This window comes from Coffea arabica, chromosome 4e, assembly GCF_036785885.1.
Source record: "Coffea arabica cultivar ET-39 chromosome 4e, Coffea Arabica ET-39 HiFi, whole genome shotgun sequence".
Classification (NCBI taxonomy): Eukaryota; Viridiplantae; Streptophyta; class Magnoliopsida; order Gentianales; family Rubiaceae; genus Coffea; species Coffea arabica.
This window is the reverse complement of record NC_092317.1, coordinates 8769917-8786117: the sequence shown is the minus strand read 5'-3', so window position 1 is coordinate 8786117 and position 16201 is coordinate 8769917. Positions and strand designations below refer to the sequence as shown.

Below are 16201 nucleotides of genomic sequence, written 5' to 3'. Positions count from 1 at the left end.
ATTTTTTTTTTTTTTGGTTTATATATTTTAGGACCTAAAATTCAGATAATATGCAGAATATCTGTATCAAAAGCATTCAACAGCATAAGCATTGTTAAATAGCAACTACTAACTTAAATTACTTGAAACAAATCGACACTTAACAAATAATTTGGGTTTTACATTAAACATGATGATGGTAGACTCACGAATAACGCAAACCAATCAAGAAATAAAGTTTCAACAATGAATTTACAATTGTTACGTAGATAATTAATTTCTATAGCCTAAACAAGTGCATATAGAAAAATAGCTTCTAAATTAATTTTGCAAAAGATGATGGATTAATCTTTCATATATTATAATAAGCGTGAGATTTTTATTTTTATTTTTTACTTACTTGAGTTGGCTTGACTTCATACCGCATGTGCGAAAAGAAAATTTAAAAATTAAATAAAGATATAAATATATACCTACTATTGCAGAACTATTTTATTGACGTTTTAAGAAAAAAATAATTCAAAGATGAAAATTGACTTTTAAAAAAGGAGCCCTTAACTTCAACATAAGTTTTTATAGACAAAGCTTTCACAAAATAATTATGAATAAAGTTGTTTGCTACTTACTCTAGAGGACAATTGGTTGGACAAATCACAAACCACACATTAAGCTCTCCTGTTTTTCTTTACAAAGATTTACAACTTGTGCTTCCATCAATTTGATGTAATTTCTTCAAAATATCAATTTTCTCTATTTTTATGCCTTATTATTAACTTAAATTGTAATTTAATCAATTCAAGGTCGTGCAATTTACTCGTTTCAATTGCACTCTATATTATAAGCACTAACGCAACAACTATATACGCTACAATAATAAAAGCAAACATATTTTGAAAATAGTATAATTGCAAAAACTTGCGCCCGCTTGGATGGAACTGATCGTGAAAAACGTGTTTTGAGAAACTCGAAACACAAAGATTTATTTGGCGTGCAAGTTTCTTACAAAAACATTTTTTTTAGAAAATTCCAAAAACGTCAATATTTTTATAAACACATTGGTACCTGATTTTAGGCATATAAATCCTAAAACTTAGGGGGAAAAGAAAATCCAGTTTCCAAATATATATCTTTGACCCTCTAATAAAAGCTTCCTCGATCCGAACTTGTACTTCACGGCCAAAGTACCAGCAGTTAGGAAAGTAGCTCTAACATAATTAACGACGTTTCTGGGTCTAAATAAAAATATTTGAAAATCGAAATAAATACAACTTTTCAAGAAATTTGTACAATTAGACCAAGAAATTCCCATTACAGCGTCTGGAAAAGTGGGAGAAAGAATCCAGACATGGGGAAGAAGAAAATAACAGGAATGGTATATACTAATAATGAGAGAATTACCCACTTGGTAATTCCATTCATTTATTTACTAATGTTATCTGGGCTCAGTTCAGTTTCCTCAGCTTTTTCTCAGCCAAATCTTCAGGTTTGCTTCATCGCTTTCAAGTTCTTATTATTATTTTTTTTTATCAGTTTCAGTTGATAAAGGTAGTGAGTATCAAAGAATTTGAAGTTGGGGTACTTGTTCTGCTGTTTCTCTCACTCAAGAATGGTAGTATGGCAGGAAAAATTGAATCTTGATTGTGTTTTTTAATTCCATGATTCTGAATTTCGTAAAACTCATCGTTTCTGTTCTGTTTTTTAAGAAATATGATCAGGGATTGGTGTTTTCCTTTTGATTTTTTAGTTTTTCTTTGAATTCTTTGGCAAGAATTTTGCAAAACAACCATGTATACTGACTTGAACAAGTAGCGTTGAAAATTCAATGGTTTTTTATATTCATTTGAAACAAATGGTGGAACCCCAGGTTTTCTTTTATGGTTAAGACGCTGAGAATTCAACTTTGCCTGAAAAAGATTCGATTTTTGCTGTTCTTTCAGTACCTCACTTCTCAATTGCGGCTGTAATATTTGTATCCTCGTCTATATATATCTTGAATTCATGTAAAGCTGTAGTAGAGCCTCTTTGGATCTAACGGTAAACCAACCTTGGACGAGAAACCTCTTGCACTGAGTTTTCTCTTGTAGCTGATCTTACTTATCAGGGATTCGTTGATCCATCTATAGCTCTAATTCATTAAGTCAATCTTTATTTTAGACGTCCCTTTTTTTTAATGTGCAATTCATCTTCATTAACTTTTTGTTACTTCTGATACAGGGCACTGATAATCCTGGTTCAAGGTAAGCTGTTCAGTTACTTGAGTAGACTTACATTATAATGTGTTTACTTCGTGTTGCGGCTATTTTCAAAGGTTAAAAGCTGGCATTTGGTGATATGAATGATTTTTCAGAAAGAAGGAATTCAACTTGAATTCCCCCCCCCCTCCCCCCCGGGGCCTGCACCCAAGATATCTTCTAGGCATTTGTTTTAGGCTAAGTTTATTATTTATTGGTTTTCCTGTTATAATAGCGGTTATCAGTTTTCCCCCTTTTTGTTACTTAGAACTCTTAAACAAGAAGACCCCCCTGTCCATGAAGTTCATTGTTCCAGAGAGAGAAGTCGTGCTGCATGGAATATTATTGACCAGGTATATTTATTGTAGATTGACCCAGGTTACTCTGCCTTATCAAATACTCGATTCTGATAGCATTAGATATAACTATCTTGCTTTTATTATGCAGTATCTGATGCCATTTGTGGAAAAAGAAAAGTACCAGCTGTCAAGCCAGTGTAGACTTAATGCAAGCAATGACCTTTTCAGAGATCAAGAGGAGCATAAGATACACTATGATGCAAATGAATGGCGTTGTGGGTACTGTAAGAAAATCTTCCGAGCTGAAAAGTATCTAGATCAGCATTTTGACAACAGGCACTCCAACCTTTTAAATGTATGCCAAAGTGCTTTCTGTTATCCATAATGCAAATATTCAATTAAATCATCAAGACCTCAACTTTACAGACTGCTAATTGATGAATTAGCTAATTTTTTGTTACCCTATAGTTCTTACAGTAACAGTTCTAAAATTTATTAGTTTTTGAGTTATAATCCTGTCTTTCTGATTTAGAAGTCTTGGGGCATATACCTTTCTGTTAGCATAATGAGTTTGCGGAGTTAAAAAATACACCAAATTCAATAAGTAGAATTCTTAGCACCCATTTTACATTTGAATAGAGAAATTGTTTAGCATTTTACATTTGCATAGAAAAATGCTTTGTTTCTGAAAATCTTCTATTAATTATTTGTATTCCAGTTGCAGGTTTCATTGGAGTCTCAAAATTATCTTCCAGTTCTTTGTCCTTCTTATGTGCCATTTATTTATCAAACTCAACTGCTCAAATCTGTCATTTAGTGATTTTTTTGGGTGCTAAGTTAGTTTAACTGGGGAGAAGTATAAGTTTTTGAAAATGTGTGTATGTGGCCAAAAGGTAAACTTTCAAAAAGTGATATATTCAAGAAACAAACAAACGGTGTACAAATCCGTGTAAGAAATAAAATGAAAATAAAGTTGTATTTACATTTAGTTTTTTCTTGCTGGTTTTTATGATTTGCTTTAAGTAAGTGCCATGGTAAAACAATTACTTCAGTCCACATTGATCGGTTTGTACCTACATCAAGCATCTTCCCACAAACTCCGATCTGCATTTCTGTAAATTTTGGACTACATGTTTGGCATTCCAATGGTTGCAACCTCTCTTATACTGATTAAATTTCAACTGCTATATTAAGCAGTAAGGCAACTTTCTCTTGGGGAAAATTTAAGAGAGAAATTTTGCATCCTGCGTCTTGATTTTGGAGAAGCTCTTCCACTTTTTTAGGATAAAGTGCCACTAATGGCATAGTTGTAATATTTGTGTGCGTTTGAATTTGTTGATATTTGACTAAATATGTGTTAATATAAAATGCAATGATATTTGAGTAAGGACCCCCAGTATTCTGAATGAGCTGTTTAGTTTTCTATTCACCCATATGGTTGACAGTTTTAAAGATAGGTTGCTTGATTGTAACATTTCGAGAGATATATTAAATTTCTTTTGTGATTTTGCTCACATAATGCTTACACTGGAGATGCTAGTTACCTGATTAAAAATGGCTACAGTTCCTATGGTGTGTTATAGCTTGTGCCTTTGGTTTTGCTTTTTCCTCTTTCATTTAGGCATCAACTTGATGCAGCATGACTAGGAAAGTAACATTAGATTTTGTGATTCAGAAGCTATCATGCTATTTTTGCCATTCCATCCTTAAGTTTTTGTGGTTCGCTTTTATCACACTTATATTTAGTTGTTTAAGTTTCAATGTCAAATTACTATATGTATTTGGTAGGGCTGGTAAAATTCTTAACTTATGCTTCCAACTATTTCAGAGTAATGGAAAGTGCTTGGCAGATGTATGTGGAGCATTGCATTGTGACCTCATGATGGACTCAAAACCCCGTAAAAGCAAATGCAATCCTGCAGCTGCTGCTAAGAATCGTCATTTGTGTGAGGTTGCTTTTGTATCTCATCTCTTATGCTCTACTTTCTGTGGTTCTCTCTTTTTGACCTCTGGTTGTTTCTAATGTCAGAGTATTGCGGACAGTTGTTTTCCGGTAAATCAGGGTCACTCAGCAACTCGTCTTCATGGTACGTATCCTGTACTTTGTTGAAAGCAAAAAATATTTGGTATGCTTACTCTTTCTTGACATCAAACTTGATTTCGTTTTTCTGGTAGATTTATTTTTGCGCCAGTTTTGTGATGCTCACACCTGCTCTGGAGGAAAAAAGCCATTTTCTAGAGGGGGCAGGGTAAGCTTTTATTGGTATTTATCTAGCTTAGATTAAATGAGTGGAGCTCAGAGTTCCTGCTAATTTGTAAATAGAGTTGATCTCCTTTGCTTAGTGTGACATGCCCTTAAACAGGCTCAGAAGCCAAACCAGGATAGCTGAACATTCCTTTGAATGACTGTTATCTTAGTTACTTGAATTTTTATTAGTTGTTAGATCTGCATGGATTGAATTGTGTTACTTTCAACTCATAGTAACTGGCAATTTGTTACAACATTTTCCATGAAGTGCTTATCTTTTTAATCATTTTGTGTCAATTCTTTTGCTTTCCCCTGCAGTGACACTTTTTCCTATGTTTTATGTACAGAAGCACACAAACGTGTTTTATTTAGCAATTTCGATCTTGACAATGATGCTGCTCCCTATATTCTACCTTATTGTCTATTTGTACCAAAGGTGCACTTTCTAGCCTCTGACTTCCAAATGTCTCTGAATTTCCAATTTACATAAACATTGTTACCTTTTTTCTGCAGAGAAATGCGAAAGGGCACCCAAGAACTTAAGCGCATCTCAAAAATTGGACGAAAAACAAAGCCGTCGTAATGGTAATATCTTATGTTTGCCTTGGTTGTTTGACTCTTGAGGCTTTTATACAGTGCTTTGTTATTTATCTTATTTGTTTGTTTATTTGCGTCTTACCTGTCTGCGATATTGTTTTGAAAACTTGTGGGGTGCTTAATTTGATGAAAAGTGGTTATGAGCCTAGGAATGAGTGAATGTTTGGGATCATTTACATAATGGCTTTTCACCCGCTGACCTGTAAGAGAGTGTATATAGTTTTCAGGAAATGGGGACTACTTTAAGTGCTGGTTTTTTTTTCACTAAGATTTCATTATTTTCTCATCTGCCATCCGTTTGCAACACTGATAATGATCTAGATGTGCTTGTCTTAGTAATCTGCCTTGTAACTAGCTCCAATCTGTTGATGTAAATTGTCATGTTTCATTGTTAATAGTGATGATTCATTCATACCCTAAGTGTACTAATGTAGGTCAACCTCTTCCATCGCTGGACAAAAATGAAGCATGGGGGATCACCAGAACTTGCTATCGAATACAATGCAATTTCCCCTTCCGACATGTTTCGATTTGCCTGTATGTTAGACTCTTGCCAGCATATCCAATGAAATCGATTCCTGGAAACTGGCTCCATTCTTTGTATTGGTTTTTTCATAAAGGCTCTCTCAACAGTTTTGCCAGTTAGTATTGAACATCAAGATTTGTAAAAGAGGCCTCTTACAGATAAAATTGTAATCCTTTCTGTTAGTTTGTTAAGCCTTTCAAATGATTTTTCTGTGTACTCTAACAGTAACATTGATGTATTCTAAAAATGGACTCTTATAGTAACATGGAGATTTGTTTCACCACAACCTTTTTCATGGCTTGTTGATGTCTTGATAATATTAGCTATATATATAGCCTCAGTATGTTGGTGGTTGGTATGCTTTTTCCAAGTATGTTTTGGGTGCTATACAGCCCTTTTGCTAAAAGATGTCATACTATCAGATAGACACTCACATAAAATAGCATGATCACTAAAGGGATAAAAAAGAAAAGGAAAAAAAAAGGACAATATGATGGTTGTTGCAAAATCAGGGGATAAGGTAGCATAATGGTAAAGGAGTACCAGATGATGAAATATGCTACTTGTAAGTAGCACTCTACTTGATGTGGGCAAGACAATCCCACGCTTCTTCATTCCACACTAGGATGTACGCGAGCCGAACTACTCGCGAGTGGCTTGGCTTGAACTCGGTTTGACCGAGTTCGAGCTACTCGATTGTTATTTGAGTCGAGTTTCGAGCCAATATTTTGAGGCTCGTGGCTTGTCAAGCTATTCGTCGAGTCGGGGTGTATTTAAATAATATATATATTATAATTATAAAATGACCGTTATGAGTATAATTTATATTGAATTTACAATATACTCTTCTTTATAATAAAATTGCATAAGGGCAGAAGTGTACATTTTCCGAGTCGAGTCAAGAAGCTTGATTAGATTCGACTTGATAAGGCTTTCCTAAAGGTCGAGTCTTATCGAGTCGAGTTTCGAGCTTAAAGGGAGTTCCTCTAGTCAAGCCCATAGTTGTCAAAATCGCGATCCGGATCGTAGGATCGTACGATCCTACGATCCGGATAACCAAAATCGATCCGGATCGTATGCAGAGTCGCAAATCATATTAATCTTTATAGGATCGCATAGAATCGTAGCAGGATCGGTAGGATCGTACGATTCTACAATTTTTTTGTAAATTTGTGAAATACGAAGCTCCATTTTGCAAGTAAATGAAAATATTTGTGGTATATTTGTAATTTATCAAAGAATTGCAACCTTTAATTGCAATTAAGAGCTTTTGGTAGGATCTTACGATTCTACGATCCGATCCTACGATCCGATCCTGTGAAACTAAAATCGATCCTATGTAGGATCCCGATTTTACAAACTTTGGTCAAGCCTCGAGTATTGATTTTTTGAACTCGGTCGAGCTCGAGTCGAGTTCGAACCTAGGTACATATGAGTCGAGTCGAGCTCGAGTATTGATTTGGCTCGATTACATCCCTATTCCACACATCATCAAGTACCACAAGATAACACTTGTCTTGTAGATCTTGATAGAGCCTTCGTTCCAAGTCTTCCTCTTCCATCTTTTCCAACATTTCAAGTAGCTTGTGATCCATTGTATTTAATTCCTTTATGATTGATCTTAGCATCTTTTTGTGATGGTAGCTTGAAGAGACGCAGACCCAAGCACGACAGTTGAATCTCTCCCTGAATTCAATCTATGCAGTGGCAAACTTGCTATGGTGTTAGCAATCGGGGTTGCTTTCTGAATTTTCTTTTATACTGTCAATTATAAGGGCATAACATTCCTAAAAACACCAAAACAATAAGTCTTAAAATTTAATACAGGTATCTAAACAACTTTTACTACTCCTTTCACACCTGCAAACCATTATATTTTTAGATTAATATTCTATGCATTGACACTGTAGACACTATCACTCTCCGATATATGACAATTAATTTTAATTTAAAATTTAAAATTTAATTTTTTAACTATGATAGTGTATAAACTGTATGCGCTGACAGTGTATATAAAATTGAGGCTATATTTTTTTTTTCTAATTATTCATAAAAAGAGCTTTATTATCTCGATTGCTTTTTTCGATTCTTGGTGCTTTACTCTTCATAACCATTTCTTTCTCCCCCATTTTGTTTTTTGTTTTTGGAAATGATGGGTTGAATAGTCCGGGGAAAGGAGTGTTAAGTGAGAGATTTGGGTTTCAAACCCTCTCATTTACATCAAAAACAAAAAATCATTTTTTTTGTCTTTTTTTTTTTACTTCCAAAATAGTGTTTGGATAGCTGAATTATTTCACAAAACATATCATAAACACATTTTTCAATTCATAATTTTATATTTTCAATTATTTTTTTATTTCACATACATCACATTACAAAAATGTGTTACAGTAATTATTTAAAATAACATTTCAAATAATACTTTATCCAAACACTCCGTTTGGATTGGCCATTTTTTCAAAAATAAGTTTTTCAAATACAATATTACAGTAATATACAGTAACTCAAAAAACATCTCATCTATTTAATATATCAAATATTTTAAAAAAATTTTATTAATTTTATATACACTGTTGTAATAAAATTTTTTAAAAATACCTCCAAAAACAGCTAATCCAAGTGGATGTTTTGTAATAATTGCACGTACATCGGGGGTGGCTTAAACCACTAGCGTTAGCTTATGTTTGACAATACCATTACTATATGTCAAAGTATTACTCTGTTTGTGTTTTGTTTATTCATTTCAAAATTTGTTTTCCACTTCCCATTTGGCTGTGACGAAGAAAGCAAATTTGTTAGAGCCCTCACGAATCGAAATTTCAGAAAACGAGTTTTGAAGGGCTAATCTGTAACCCTCATATCCTGCAGCATTTAATGTTGTTGATCGCCCCATCGGAGGTCATGTTGCTGTATGCGTAAATTCATCAAACATGTTATCTGCATACCTGTTCTACAAGCTCTCTCCTATCAAGATTTCAGCTAAAATCCCTACGGCCTGCTTTATTTTGCTTCAGAAAGGTCATTTGCTTTCTAGCTCAATTTTTGCCAGGGGGTCTAGAAATGATTGTTGTGCTAACTTCTGTAGTCTTGCTGAAGCAATTGATTCAGGTTATGGTGTGAAATCAAGAACTGCAAACTCTGCATTGGATGAATATTCACATTCTTATATTGTCCCTTACCTTGTTAACTCATGTGGGTTGCCAGCAGAAGGGCTAATTTTCTATCTAAAAGAGTAACGTTCAAATCCCTTGAGAAGCCCAATGCAGTTTTGGCGTTCCTCAGAGATCAAGGATTCAGCAAAGCCCACATAGCAAAACTTGTTGGAGCAGCACCACAGATTCTCTTTTACAATCCTGAGAAGATCCTTTTGCCCAAGATTGAATTTTTCAGCTCTATATGGGTTTCAAGAAGTGAGTTAACCAAAAATCTTTCAGCAAATCACAATCTACTGAGAAGCAGCTTGAAGAATAAAATATTGCCTCTTTATCATTGCCTTAAGAGCATGTATGGAACAGATGATAGGCTTACCTCTCCTAGAATATGGCGTGCTGTTTACTTCTCTAAAGACCCCACAAAGAATCCTGCTTCCAATATTGCTGTTCTAAGAGAACTTGGAGTTCGAGAATCATGCATTAGATTATTAATGACTCGTCATCCCGCTGCCGTAATGGTAAATGATAATCGTTTCAGGGAAGTTGTATATGAGGTTAAGAATATGGGATTTGATCATCTGAAATCAACTTTTGTGCTAGCTTTATATGCTCGGTTTGGGATGCGTAATAGATTAAACTGGGAACGGTGTTGTGAAGTGTATAGGAGTTGGGGTTGGTCTGAAGATTTGGTGCGAAATGCATATGGAAAGGATCCTAACTGTATGCTTATTTCAGAGCAAAAACTCAGTAGGATGATGGACTTTCTTGTTAACAAAATGGGTCTGAATTCGCAGACAGTTGCACGATATCCTGTTATTCTCCATTTGAGTTTGGACAAGAGGATTATCCCCAGGGGATCTGTTATTCATCTTTTGCGCTTGAAGGGCTTCATTAGATGGTACACGCGTTTATATTCTATATTCATTCCTGGTGAGAAGTACTTCTTGAGCAAATTTGTCATTCCATATGAGAAGCAAGTACCACAGCTCCGTGATGTTTATCAGGGAAAGATGGGGATTTTTGATGTATGATTTGGAGATGCATAGAGGAAAGATTTTGAAGCAATTAATATTCTTTAAAGATCATCTGAGTCTCCCCTCAGGCCCCCTTTTTCTTCTTTTTTAGCTTAGAACTCCTAATGTAGTTCCAGTATATTCATGTAATTACCCAGTAAAATTTCAATGGTGACTTTTCCTTTGAGCATGTCTTACTAGAATTGATGGTGGCATTGTTTGGTTTATCCAATAAGTTCATTTGATTTACTTGATAGTATGAGTTTTTGCTTGATAAAACCATTGATAGTTTCAATGAACTTTTGATGATAACATATTACTGGCACTACCTACAAACACTCTAGGAGGGATGTTGAATGCTTGGGTTTGCACCTGGAAAAGGGAACCCTTAGAGATAATGGGTTGGAGACTTCATATGAGTCCACAATCAGATTTTGAGAAATCTTAGATTAAGGGCAAATTGTCATTGGAATCTCCTTCTGGTTTACTTGAAGCAAACCCAGTAAATGCTTTTGAAGGAAAGTTCGACGCTACCATGGTTCAAAATGCTCAGGATGATTGATACAGAATTGCAGCTCAAGATTATTTGGGACAACAAATTCTGCAAAACGAATTTTCTTCAAGCATTGCTAACATATTAGAGGCTGAAATCTTAGGATCAGAAACTTTATAAAATCTAAGAGAGTTTTCAAGGGTGCCTTTGGTAACTTTTACTGCAGGAATTGGATTTCTTCATCTGTATTTCTAGGTAAAGGTATTGCGAGTTGTTCCTTTTTGTTGTTGAAATATGCCTGAAAAAGGAAAAGTTCAACATTTCTGGACAAAGTGCTGATGTGCTACCTTTTGTATGTGTTGTGCTTGCGTTGAATTGATCCTTTTCACTGAATCCATATATTTTAGACGGTTTGGGTATTTGTGTTAGGTAATCATTACCCAACTTAAGTTAAAAAAAAAAATAAACAAATTAAAATCAAGAAACAAGAAAAGACCAGCGACTATGTAATGAAGCCAAATGTTGGATCAAGCAAAACATCCCCTGGCCAAAGTTTTATTCGGCAGGCTTGTCCAAGTCTTATCTATGGTGAGCCTCCTCACAATTGAGGTGCCTTACTCTCAACTTCCGATTATGTTTAAATAAACTTGTACTAAGGAGATATTGCTGCATTTTTTTTTCTCCGTCTCCTTCATGGGATTTCAAGGGAATGAACATTTGATCAGTCTTTGACGTTTGACAAAATTGATGGACCTTTCTCTGGAATTTGCATGAACTAGAGCTTGTGTATTTCAGAATCTTTTTTTTTTTTTTTTTGGAGAGATGTTTGCCTCATTTTGTCATGGCTTACTGTTTGGTAAATCTCTGCTACGAGCACTTTTTTGCAATCCAAATGGACTTTTTTGTCTCGCTATGCAGATGTTCAGAAAATGGCAGGATCAATCAAATGAAGAATAATACGAAAGAAGCTGAAGTGATGAAATATGTTGTAAAAAAGGATTCTTTTTTTTTTTTGGGTAAAAAAAAAAAGATTCTATTTGCATAACTTTGGCTAAGGATTTTAAAAGTTCAGAAAGTGTCTAAAAATCAGAGGTGAATTATAGTCAAAATGTATCTTATTATTTTCCTTATTAACTTAGTTAAAAGGTTAATACTTATTCATCCAAATAAAAAAGAAAAGGTATTAATTAATGTAGCGGATGCCATAATGTCCAAAACTTACAAAATATGATAACAAAATAGAAAATTTTAAACAAAAAAAAAATTGATTAACTTTACATTCAGAACTCCCGAACCAACTCTTTGTTTTCTTATTTTTTATTCTTATTTGTCGTCTTCTACGTGCACTTTTTTTATGGCTCTATTTGGAAAGTTGCTCTTTTGGGGTATATTTAAGGAAATTTTACGATAATGCCAATATTGGCAAGTTTTTCAAAAATAGATCTCTTAAAAATGGTGCAAAAAAAAAAAAACGGATTTAATGACATTGCTCAATTGGTGGTGAAGAATTTGAATTGCATCGACCAAGTTGTATCTTGGATTTTTTTTTTTTGCACCAAAAGATAAAAAGATCTCTGCATAATTTGGTGACAGTTTTGCTTGTCATTTCATAACTAAATTATCAATTATTATATATATATTTGTTTTGACCGATTTTAAGGCGGTAAAATACTAAAATATGTATTTTTTGGGACAAAGAAACATGGCCTTTTTTATAGGACATTTTATTAAGTAAGTAGAGAATGACTATTGATTTTTTTTTAATCATAGTTAAAGATAAAAGTATGTATATTTGGGGTTTAGGGGAAAAAGTGCAATAGTGGTGCTTTAAGGGGGTAAAATGTAATTAACCCTACTTGAATTTTCTTTTCCAATTGCAAACCTATTACATGACGGGTTAGTTCATCTCTCAATTTGACCCTGTTTGGCTGTCGAAGACAAAATGATTGCGCTATTCTTCTACTTCCTCTATGGCTGTAACCCAGTAACCTAGCAGGCTAGCACCAGGCAGGCGTAAGGCTGGTGGCAATCCGGAGGAATCAAATTTCAGAACACCCCGGATATCCCTTTCTGCTCAACTTGTTATTCGTAGCTCCAAAAAGAAAGTGAGTTACTCTTACAGTAAATGCATCAAACATGTGGTCTGCATATTTGTTTCGCAAACACTTTTCAATCAGAAGTTTGGCTAAAAAGACAATTCCATGCTTTACGTTGCTTCAGAAAAGTAGATTACTTTCAAACCCAGTTGGTCCAAGAATGTTTGACAACCAGTGCTCTATCAATTACAGTAGTCTTGTTGAGGGAATTGATTCTGGGTATGGTCTGAAAACAAGAAATAAGAATGGTGGTAAATCAGATTCTTTTACTGTCTCTTACCTTGTGAACTCATGTGGGTTGTCAGAAGAAAAGGCCATTTTGCTTTCTAAAAGAGTGAAATTTGAATCCCCTGAGAAGCCAAATGCTGTTTTAAGCTTTCTCAGGGACCAAGGATTCAGCAGTATCCACATAACTAGAATTGTGATATCTGCGCCTAAGATTCTTTTATACAATCCTGAGAAGACACTTTTGCCCAAGATTGAGTTTTTCAGGTCTATGTGGGTTTCTAGAACTGTCCTGACCAACTATCTTTCAGCGAACCACCATCTATTGACATACAGCTTGAAGAATACAATTTTACCTATGTTTAATTGCTTCAAGAGCATATTTTTAACGGACGCTAGGATTGCCAGTGCTGCTATGTGGCGTAATGCCTTTTTTTGTAAAAATCCGATAAAGAACCTTACTTCAAATATTGCTATGCTACGGGAACTTGGAGTGCCAGAAAAGCATATTAGAATGTCATTGGCTCATTTCTCTCTCGCAATGATGCAAGACAATGATCAGTTTGCAGAAGCTTTATCCCAGGTTGAGGAAATGGGATTTGATCCTTCGAAATCAATGTTTATGATTGCCTTACTTGCTCGATCAGGTAAGGGTAATAAATCGAGATGGGCACGCAATTATGAAATCTATAGTAGTTGGGGTTGGTCTGAAGATGAAATTCGTTCGGCATACAGAGGGCAACCTTTCTGTATGCTCGTGTCAGAGAAGAAGCTTACCAAGTTAATGGACTTTATGGTGAATAAAATGGGATGGAATTCCCAGGTGGTTGCAAGGTATCCCCACGTTGTCACTTTGAGTGTGGAGAAAAGGATTATTCCTAGAGGCTCTGTTATTCATCTCTTGCATTCGAAAGGCTTGATTAAGAAGAACTTAAGTTTATATTCTATATTTTCTGTTAGGGAGAAGAACTTCTTGCGAAACTTTGTCACTCTTTATGAGGAGCAAGTGCCAGAACTACGGGGTGTCTATCAGGGTAAGATAGGCATTCTTGATGTGTAAATTGGAAATGCACACACACAACCTTCAAATTTATTCCTCTTTTCTGAAGTAGCTGACTTACCCTCCTCCTTTCCGTCTCTGAAGTTCCTTAAATACATATAGACAGTTTAATGTCGTTTTCTGATAAATGACCTTTTCTATTTGCTAAGTTTTGTAATCCTTGTATTGTGGCAACTCTAACTACTCCATTGGAGAAAATCACATTCTTTTACAGTCTTTCCATGAATATTGCCAGCAAAAAGGTAACTCTCAAATTTTTTTTTTAGAAAACTTGTATTACTGATGCATCACCTTTTGTAATCGTGTTGCAGTTACATTGATTTAATCCTTTTAAATTGAATTTGCACCCTGCTAAAAAGTGAAATGCTGGAGCAATTGACATATCAGGCATTTACTGGAGAGCTATTTTTTGTTGTTTCTGACACCATGATTTACTCTTCACTTCCCTTGAAAACTATCATTCCTTGGGATTGATAGCATATAGATTATGCTATATTGAATGAATTGGCTGCCTAAACAAATGAATGGCCCTTGAAAGAATATGACGAAACTCTGTGTTGCTGAGCATATTTGAAGTGGTGCTGCATTTGCCTTCTGAACTTTAGGTTGCTGAGAGGAAAGGCTGAGGAGAAAGATTGACAAAGCTCTGGCAATTAGTTTGACCCTGTACAAACTTGTACCAGTTGGTATTCTTTCCCTGATTCTCCCATGGAACCATAGACGAATGGGTTTGTGTCACAGCCAATTCATGTTACTCGATAAATTAGTTACTGATGAGATGATTAGTGAAGAATTTTTCTGGTAGGTGCTTTTGTAAAGTCGAGCATCCTTTTGTGTTAGATAGCTTGGGATGTTAAATATAGCTGTATCCTGATAATCCAATTAATACAGAAGGTGTTTCAACATTTTCTAAGTGCATTTGGTTTTCTTTAATCTAGTTTAGTGTTTCAGATATTATTGTATGCTGTCTAAAAGAACGATGAGTTGATGTATTCCTAGTAGAGCTGTTAAATGGAACAAGCAGCTCGAAAGCTCGATTGAACTTGATTCGATAAGACTCGAGCTCGGGTCGTTAATTGTGGTAAATAAGTCGAGCTCGAGCTCGAGCTCGACTCGTTTAATTAATAAGCCGAGTAAGCTCGACTCTTTTGTTATCCGAGTAGCTCGATTAGGCTTGATAAGGAAGGATATATATATTATTTCGCAATTTAAAAATATAAAAATTAAAAATTATAAGTTTTTATTGCGTTCAATTTGCACGAGCTCGAGGCTCGTTTGTGATAAACGAGTCAAGTTCCAACCGCATGTCCCATTTGGCGAGCCGAGTTCGAACACATTTCACAGCTCGTCCGCCTAGTCGTGCGAGCTCGGCAACCAAATACTCGACTCGATTAACAACACTAATTCCTACCCGTCTGCTACCCTTTACCATTTAGCCTGTGCTTAGACTAGAGAGGAAAAGTTACTACACCATAAAAGCATTAGTAACAGGCTGCATCTTGTCACTTAATTAGTAATTAAGCCTATGGTTATGGCTATGTAATGAATTAACGGCAAATCCCAAATTTACTAATATTTGCAAGTCCATTATCAATAGGTGCTCACTGAGTATATGGAAATCAAGCTTGCCAAATCTCCCTCCAACTTCTTGATTTTTAGCACGAAGAAATTCTTGGAAAAGTGACTGACAAAATTATGCAAGCATCACAATATACATCTCGTAGAGTATTTTAGGGGGTGAAGCATCACAATAAAACTTGGACACTATTTATATTATTTTTAAAGTCTATCTGTTTTGAAAAAATTTTTGCTTTAGTTTTGTATGTTCAGAAAAAAAAAATTCACAAATACCCATTGAATATCCAAATTCATGAGGGTTCGGATTTTGATTTACATTTTCAGAACCATAACGGTTTGGGTCTGAATTTATCTAAAATTAATAGGTTTGGATCTGAATGTAATGGATTCAAACCGTTATCTTATCAAATATTTTCTAGCATATGAGTAATCGGAATATCTATTTAATTTAACTTATATTAACAAGTCTTTTTTTTTTTTTTTTGTAGAAATGTGAACAAATATACCCACAAGCCACAATAAAACTTAAATTTATCACTCATCTCTGAATTTGGAGTTTTAACTCAACTACGAGCTATCTTCAGTTAATTTTTCAAACCACCTAATATTTGTCCCCATTCTTTTAATCTATTTGATGACAGTTTCACCTCATTTAAAAAAAAAAAAAAAAAAAAAAAAAAAACCTACACGTAGGTTAAAGCCTT

The 16201-nt window shown here is 34.8% G+C and overlaps 3 protein-coding genes across 6 annotated transcripts; all 3 read left to right on the top strand.

Moving 5' to 3' along the window:
* Positions 1 to 1088: 1088 nt before the first annotated feature.
* On the top strand, positions 1089 to 6166 carry LOC113739838 (uncharacterized). Of its 2 annotated transcripts, XM_027267199.2 has the most exons (10): positions 1089 to 1462; positions 2194 to 2216; positions 2479 to 2563; positions 2658 to 2864; positions 4338 to 4460; positions 4539 to 4596; positions 4685 to 4758; positions 5105 to 5193; positions 5271 to 5342; positions 5789 to 6166. In XM_027267199.2, the coding sequence occupies exons 1-9, from the start codon at positions 1325 to 1327 to the stop codon at positions 5338 to 5340; spliced, it is 867 nt and encodes a 288-aa protein (XP_027123000.2). In that variant the 5' UTR covers positions 1089 to 1324; the 3' UTR covers positions 5341 to 5342; positions 5789 to 6166. The 2 variants fall into 2 exon arrangements, with proteins under 2 accessions (XP_027123000.2, XP_071903634.1); XM_072047533.1 differs by lacking the exon at positions 4685 to 4758 and having other exon boundaries at positions 1178 to 1462; positions 5789 to 5939.
* Positions 6167 to 8549: 2383 nt separating this feature from the next.
* LOC113739388 (transcription termination factor MTERF15, mitochondrial) lies at positions 8550 to 10235 on the top strand. Its single transcript, XM_027266598.2, has 2 exons — positions 8550 to 8898; positions 8989 to 10235. The coding sequence occupies exon 2, from the start codon at positions 9071 to 9073 to the stop codon at positions 10061 to 10063; it is 993 nt and encodes a 330-aa protein (XP_027122399.2). The 5' UTR covers positions 8550 to 8898; positions 8989 to 9070; the 3' UTR covers positions 10064 to 10235.
* Positions 10236 to 12410: 2175 nt separating this feature from the next.
* LOC113738684 (uncharacterized) lies at positions 12411 to 14832 on the top strand. Of its 3 annotated transcripts, XM_027265927.2 has the most exons (3): positions 12411 to 13693; positions 13820 to 13893; positions 14525 to 14832. In XM_027265927.2, exons 1-3 carry the CDS (start codon positions 12675 to 12677, stop codon positions 14530 to 14532), a joined length of 1101 nt encoding a protein of 366 aa, XP_027121728.2. In that variant the 5' UTR covers positions 12411 to 12674; the 3' UTR covers positions 14533 to 14832. The 3 variants fall into 3 exon arrangements, with proteins under 3 accessions (XP_027121728.2, XP_027121727.2, XP_027121726.2); XM_027265926.2 differs by having other exon boundaries at positions 13820 to 14832; XM_027265925.2 differs by having other exon boundaries at positions 12412 to 13893.
* Positions 14833 to 16201: the final 1369 nt, after the last annotated feature.